The sequence below is a fragment of the Equus asinus genome, chromosome 17, assembly GCF_041296235.1.
Source record: "Equus asinus isolate D_3611 breed Donkey chromosome 17, EquAss-T2T_v2, whole genome shotgun sequence".
NCBI classification, from domain to species: Eukaryota; Metazoa; Chordata; class Mammalia; order Perissodactyla; family Equidae; genus Equus; species Equus asinus.
In genome coordinates, this window is record NC_091806.1 from 45,789,815 (window position 1) to 45,797,112 (window position 7,298).

At 59.5% G+C, this 7,298-nt stretch overlaps 1 protein-coding gene across 1 annotated transcript; it reads left to right on the top strand.

The window, feature by feature from the left end:
• The first annotated feature begins 353 nt into the window (after nt 1–353).
• GAL (galanin and GMAP prepropeptide) lies at nt 354–7,298 on the top strand. The gene is made up of 6 exons (XM_014861614.3): nt 354–617; nt 873–953; nt 1,703–1,757; nt 5,343–5,429; nt 5,618–5,695; nt 7,039–7,298. The coding sequence occupies exons 2-6, from the start codon at nt 873–875 to the stop codon at nt 7,107–7,109; spliced, it is 372 nt and encodes a 123-aa protein (XP_014717100.1). The 5' UTR covers nt 354–617; the 3' UTR covers nt 7,110–7,298.

Below are 7,298 nucleotides of genomic sequence, written 5' to 3' on the forward strand. Positions count from 1 at the left end.
CTCCAGGGTCCCCGATGACATCAACCAACCTAACACTCAGCTTGGCGGGGCGGGAGAGGCCTCTCTGCGTGGGCGGATGGGGGCTCTCCTGGGGCGATGGGGTTCTCCATTTAGCGTGATGGGGGCTCTCCAGCAGGGTTTGGGGGTCTTTCCGCTGTCCTTGCCCCGCCCCTGCACCCCATAACACAGGACCACTGCGCAGCCCTCCCGCCCGCGCTCGGAGCCCCTAAGGAACCGGGTGACGGACACTCCCGCCCCTCCAGACCGCAAGCGGGCGGGGGTGGGGGGGGCGCGCAGGGCAGGAGGGGGGAGGCGGGAACTCAGCTGGTGACGCGGCCGCTGGCTCCCGGGACGCGCCGCATAAATAGCGGCGGGCGGCGGCGGCTGGGGGCGCTGACACGTCGAGGGAGCCCGGCCCTGCGCTTCCCGCCCGGCGTCCCCGAGGCCGCGCCACGCGGTGAGCGCCCCCGGCTGGCCAGACCCTGAGACCCGACCGACGCCCGGACCTGCCGGCACCTGGGGACCCGCCGACACCCCGGGACCCGCCGACACCCACACCCGGGGACGCGCCGACCCTCCGAGACCCGCCGACTGCCCGGGACCCGCCGCCGCTCAAGGTACCGCGCGCCCTGGAGGGTGGGGGCAGCGGGAGGTGGCCCCGATTCTCCGGGTTCCCCTCTGCAGAGCGCCCGCCTGCGGGTGGACGTTCCCCGGGCGGCGCGCCGCCTCTGTCCCCTTGTCCCCTTAGCAGGGCGCCGGCCGCGGGGGGCCTCGCAGACCGCTCGGTCCTCGTCACCCGCTCCTGGCCGCCCCTCGCGCCCCGCGGGTCCGAGCCTAAGCCCCGCGTGTGCCCCCGACGTCCTCCCTTGCAGATGCCCAGAGGCTGCGCCCTCCTGCTCGCCTCCCTGCTCCTCGCCGCGGCCCTTTCAGCCGCCCCGGGGCTCGGGTCACCGGTAAGTGCAGCGCGGGGACGAACGCCCCCAAGCCGTGTCCCCTCTCATCCGCCTCAGAACCAGACTCGGGAGGGTGGGCGCTTCGTACCAGGATGGAAACAAACAGGTCCTGCCCGCGCCGAGGGTGCGGGCGTGGAAGGCTGGGGCGGCGGGCCGGCCGGCTCCAAAAGGCCGCGCTGGGGGCGGGGTTCTGCCGAGACGCTCCCCGACCCTCCTGGCCTCGCGCCTCTCCCGGGGCATAAACAGCTCCCGGGAATAAGCCGGTAGATCTGGACGCTGCTGTGCTGGGGGTTAGCGCCTTCGGTCGGCTCGGCAGAGTAAAGCCGTGTTATCACAGCTCCTCAGCATCCCTTCAAAGCAGTGGGTGCACTAGGAGTCTGTGGCTTATGGCTCTAAAGCGAATTATTTGGTGAAGCAAGTAATGCTATTTTCATGTCAGATATAGCTTATTTGGGGGCAAATCTGGGATTTCGTGCAGCTTCCAAAAGTACGTGCATTGTTCCTACTCTCCATTCTGCCTGGGAAGCCTGGTGCATTCACCTCATGCTCCCCTTGCTGGGCAGTGTGCACACCTGGCTGGCTGTGGGAACAAGGAGCTAAAGTGTATTTGTCATTGAAATTCTGTGACCGCTTCACAGGGGGTCGTGGTGGGTTCTGCAAACGGAAGCTGCCTTTGGGGCTTCCTTGAGCCAGCGCAAGCGGTTCCAGGCAGGGTCCTGGCCCTCTGACTCCCTTGTCTCCCATTTAAGGTGAAGGAAAAGAGAGGCTGGACCCTGAACAGCGCTGGCTACCTTCTCGGTCCACGTAAGTGACGCGCCCGCGTGCCTCTTGGCGGGGAGCCTGTTCCTATGTGGGCTGGAGCCATTGGTGTTAATCCTGCTCTTTCCACGTGTAGCCAGTCATTCTTCTCATATGCTGATATCCCACTTTAGTCAGATAAAGGGAAACGGGGCGCATTTGAGGCAGGACGGGTTTCTGGCAGGTTAACCATCAGTTAGTTAAAACATCTGCCACGTTCCTGGCTGGCACCTGTTCCCGGTCCCTGAAAGGCATCCCAGACCTGTAGCCTCCTCCTCCTCTGCTGCCTTTACTCTGCTTCCTTCACTCGTAGCAGATGGGCTGGTCCCTGGGCCCCGCCCCACCTGGCCTGTCTGGAACCGTGACTCGGCCTGTGGCCTGTGCTGGGCAGACCCTTGGGCCCTCTCCTGCCTCCCCACCAGGCTCCCCCTTTTTGCCTCCATTCCTCAGGGCTGCCCCCAGCCCATCCCCAGAAGCTCTCCCGGGGTCAGCTGCAGCCTCGCCAGTCTCCACTACTCTCCCTTTGACCCAGGTACCATTCCTTCCAGAAGCTTCTCTGTCCTCTGGTTCTCCTGCCCTGCACCTCAGTGGGACTCAGCCCCAGCCCTTGCTCGGGCTTCCCCAGGTTACAGTCCTTGAAGGCAGACATTGCTCGGGACTCTGTTCTGGGCCCTCCCTCTCCCAGGTCCTTCTGTGCCTCCCCGAGCGCTCCCTTCCACTCCTTAGTTTCGCGAAGCACTGGACATCCATGCGCCGAAGCCCGTCTCCGTCTTCTGTTTCCCCAAGCCCCAGATGGGAACTTCCAAGTCACCGAGGACAGCCAAAATAAGCTCACCCCAAACCAAATGTAGACCGCTCTCTCCTGCTCCAAACCTGTCCCCTGCCCTACAGGCCTCCCCAGCCCACGCCACCACAGGGGCCCCGCCGTGCTGTCAGCGTCGCTGTGACCTCAGCAGGTACAGAGCAGGACTAGAGCATTACTGACTGCGGCGCCTGTGGGAGGAGGCGCATGGAGAGAAAGCAGCGGGGCAAAGTGACTAGTCAGCCTGCAGACCACTGGTTCGTGGGGTGGGGTCGGGTGACTTAAGTATATGAAAGTGTCACTGGGTGTGACGGACCCTCGGGCAGGGGCGGTGGGCAGGGCTTCGACCTGACCCCACAGGAGAGACACACCCTTGCCTTGGGTGCCGCGACGCGAGGAAATGCATCAGCTGCTCCCAGGCCCACCATTTCCAGAAGGGGCCGGCTCCCCAGGCTCCGCGGCAGCCTGCCTCATTAGCATCTTCTCTGCTTGGAAAGCTCAAGTCGCGGCCAGATGTGGAATGGGAGGACACTTGCCAACGCGCACTAGTCCATCAGGGTTTCAGGCCGTCCTGTGCCTTGGCTCTGCTCCATGAATCTACCAGATAAAACTTGTAGACGGGGGGTAGGAGTGGGGTGGGGGGGTGTGCGTGTGCGTGTGCATATAACCCAAGTGTGTGTGGTTGGGCCTTCTGCCATCCTGTAGGGGGACTAATACTTGGTGTCTTGTCTTTAACTTGACATTGTCTGGACACGGTGAGAGTAACTTTATTACACTCATCAGGCAGAGAATCCAGTGACTGGAGAGTTGCTGGGGACTTCAGACACCCCTAGTTTGATGGCTGTGTCCGCAGACAAGCTCGCCAAGTGCAGAGCACAGAGGTTTGCTCAGTGCTGTGGAATTGCTAAGCAGGAGCAGGAGGCAGCGGCATGTACAGACAGGCTGTGCGACCCAGCCTGAAGGGGACACCCTGGGACCCTCAGGCTGTGTGCGTGGACGCCTCCCCTTGTCCGCCCCATCTCTGCTTCCTGCATGTCTTCTGGCTGCAGGGGCACCTCCAGGTCTTCATCACCTTAAAGGAGGCGCTGGAGGGGAGGCCTCACTTCCCCTCCAATCTCTTCCCTGCTTGTGCCTCTCAAATTCGCAGGCATGGTTGGCTTTGGGACAGCCATCAACCTTAAAAGAACACCTCCCCCATTTACTTCCTGCCTCCTGCTGCTGGGAAAGGAGGCCAACAACATGTAGCTCCTCTACCATCCCACCAGAGTAACTGGGAAGAGCGGTGCCCATTTAAAGCACCACGGGGAGCCCTCTGAGTGCAACCCCAAGTTCACACCCAGACTTTCTCCCACTGCAGACGGCTGTTGATCTGGTCACCCGGAGGGTCCTTGAGGGCCGTGCTTTGAGAAACACAGGCTGAGAGAGGACAAAAAGGGGCCACAGGCAGGTCCTTGGTCTCAGGTCAAAAGCAATGGCAGGCGCCCGCATGGGCTTCTCACCATAAATGGAGTGGCCTCGCCTGCATGAGGGATGGACTGGCTCAAAGGGGACACGTTTCCCTGAACCCTTTGCCACCTTGAATTTTGTCACTCAGAAAGCACCTTGTCTCTGTGTGCTTCTGGCCCAAAAGAAAGGAGGAACTCTTCAGAAAAATATTTATCCATGTGACTTTGGAATATTGAAAATACACTCACCAAGAAGATTTTGAATCCTGAGTCAGGAAACAAACTCTTTGTCGCTGTCAAGTTTCTGTCTCTGTCAAGCTGATCCATCAAGATCAGCTCTTTGTCCTCTTACTTTACAACCTAACAGGATGCCCTTGACATCTGTTGTCAGCGCAGACACTGCCAACATAAAGGTCGTGTCTGCAGCAGCTGCTGCTGAAGACAGTGGGAGCCTGACGACCGTCAAGGGCCCGTCGCGAGGACCCAGTTATTCATCGTCCCTCTAAATTCAGTGCTAAGAGCTCCGTCTCTGGAAGGAGGAATCATTTTTTTTGTCTCGCCTTACAGATGACACAACCCACCAGGCTAAGTAGCCAAAGCCCTGAGCATGCTCCTCGCCCTTGTCTCCTGTCCTCACAAACGGCCCCAAATCTACCCCTCTCTTCATTCCAGCCCACTTGGTCCAGAGCCCTCATTCTTTCTTTCAGCGCGCGCACACACACACACACACACACACACACACACACACACACGCTCAGAGTCACTCATCGTCCTTCCTCTCCCTCCCTCCGACTCCTCCTCCTTCTCCTCTCTGTCTCTGTCTCTTTCTCCCATCTCCCACACAGCTGCCAGAGTGATCTTTGAAAACTAAAAATCTGATTACATCAGAACTTAAACTTCTTTGGTGGCCCCCTTGTTTTTGAGGACATAGGACCCCAGTCCCTGTTGTCGCCTGGGAGGCACCCAGCTCGGTCACCAGCACCTCTAGGACGCTCCTGGGCCCTCCCCCTCACCCGCTGCACTGGGCCTGTGCTCCCTGGGACCTGTCCGGCTCTGCTGGAGCCACATGCTTCCTCCTCTCCCCTGTGATGGGGGGGGTGGGTCCCTCCTCTCTCTAGAGCCCCAGCACCGGCGTAAGAACTGAGCCTCGGCCCGGCCCAGAGTCTTACCTGAAGTTCCACGAGAATGGCTCCCCCTCCTCCGTGGGTCTACACGGTGGCCTTGTTTTCACAGTCCAGTGTGTGTGCGTTTGGGTTAGAAGCAGCTGTGTGTCCTTCTTTGGGAGAGTGGAGGGTACGATCACAGTAATGACATTCAGTGCTGTCCTCTCTGATTTGCAAACAGATGCCATCGACAACCACAGATCATTTCATGACAAGCACGGCCTCGCTGGCAAGAGGGAACTCCAGCCTGAAGACGAAGCGAGGCCAGGTGAGGGGGCTCCGAGTGCCTCCACCTCTCCCTCCCAGGGTGGCGGGAGTGGGGCTCCTTCACTCTCGTTTCCCCCCACCCTGGGCGCACAGAGTGACGCCCAGCTCTCCAGCTCTCCTTGGACGGTGATGTTATAAGATGGAGCACGTTAGGATGGGCTGTAAGCGCGGATCCTTTCTGGTTTCCAGGAAGCTATGACAGGCCGCTGCCCGAGAACAATGTTGTGCGCACGATAATCGAGTTTCTGAATTTCTTGCATCTCAAAGGTATGTGAAGTATACCTTTAAATTTCCACCTCTTAGAGCCCTGGGCACATAAAAGGCAGCAAGAAAGGGTTCTGTAGACTCCTACTGGGAAGCAACTATCATCCACTTTCATACTTCGAGTCCCAGCTGTTGGCTGGGATGACAGGGCACGGGAACCGGAGCTGGTTACAGAGGGGCCCGGATTGCTGCCCGCCCCGACCCTGTCCCTGGAAAGGGTCATCAGGGCAACACTGTTAAGGACAGAGGGCCTCGGTTCGTTCCCTCTGCTGGAGGCATGTGATGACATGGGACAACTGCTGGAGCTTCAAGGCCACAGGCTCTCTATGGGCCATCTTAAAACGGGTGTGGTGAGCAGGGTAAACAAACAGGAGCCCGTTTCTCAGAGTGCGGCTTTTCTTCCGGCAGCCTTCCTGCAGGCAGGCTGCATTGAAGTCTAACGGCGCTCCGCCCTGGTGTCTAGTACTTCCGAGGATGTTGTGGCGCTGAGCCCCCCGCCCCGCCCCCGGGGCCCATTTCGGCCCTAGCGCTCCCATCCCTCATTATCATATTCATTCAGCAGCGAGTCTGGCCTCAATCACGGTGACAGCAGGGCGAAGGCTGCCCCTGCGGAAGGCGCTCTGAGAGTCAGCCGCTGGGCTGGGCTGGGCACACACGGGCCGCGCTGCCGCTCCAGGAGCCACATCTGCCTGTCACTTCACAACCTTGCTGGGCATGTGGAAGAGTCGAGGCTCGTCTTCGGTTCTGTTTTGCCCGCTCTCTGGCTCCACTGCGTTGGTTAAAGGGCTTCCGGTGGGCCGGGGGAGGGGCAGACGCGGAGGGAGGAGACTTCAGGCCTGTGGCTCCTTCCAGAGCCGACCCCGGGCAGGGAGCGGGTGGGAGAAGGACGTGGAAACGACTGTGCGCGTCAGAAATCTCAAAGCCAGGTCACCCAGTCCCCTGTCTGAGCCCCATGGAGCCTGCGGGGAGATCTCAGCCACCATCTGCGCTGACTTTCCCAGCAAGGGCAGGCCGGCTCTTCAAGGGTCTCCTTGGTTTTTAGTTTATTCTGTTATGTTTTGAATTTTGTAACGTGGAACTTCCTTCACTAGGAGATTACTTTTGTTACTCAAACAAGAATTATACTTCTTTTTGAAAGCATCAATTTAAAAGCCTGACAGTTTCAAGGGTATGCGAGTTAGTAAATCATTTAAAGGGGAGAAATACGACCGGTGCCTAGTTTGGGATGGATCGGAGCCCCTCCAGGGAGCACGACCACGGTTGCTCTGTGGTGGGTGTTGCGAGCTGGGGTTCTCCCACGTGCGCCTTTGGGGCTTGCTGCCTAAGCGCGGTTCCTCCCTTTGCAGAGGCTGGGGCCCTGGAGCGCCTGCCCGATCTCCTGCCAGTAGCCTCCGCGGAAGACACGGAGCAGGCCTGAGGACGCCCGCAGGCACCTGTGTGTGCGCTGTCATGGAAAGTCAAACTTTAAGATGCTGGCTGCTATGCCAGCTGCCGCAGGGTAAACCGCTCCAGTCCTCTCTGCTGGATGCTGTGCTGTTCTCACGTGAAGTTTTCGTCCTTTGGTAATTATTTGATTTTGAGTGGCAAAATAAAAAACAGCAACTGC

Bases quoted from the DNA above. Each gene is read 5' to 3' on its own strand.
- GAL (XM_014861614.3), top strand. From the start codon at position 873: ATGCCCAGAGGCTGCGCCCTCCTGCTCGCCTCCCTGCTCCTCGCCGCG. The intron at 1,758-5,342 runs GTAAGTGACGCG...ATTTGCAAACAG, and splicing joins TGGCTACCTTCTCGGTCCAC to ATGCCATCGACAACCACAGA. The intron at 5,430-5,617 runs GTGAGGGGGCTC...TCTGGTTTCCAG, and splicing joins TGAAGACGAAGCGAGGCCAG to GAAGCTATGACAGGCCGCTG.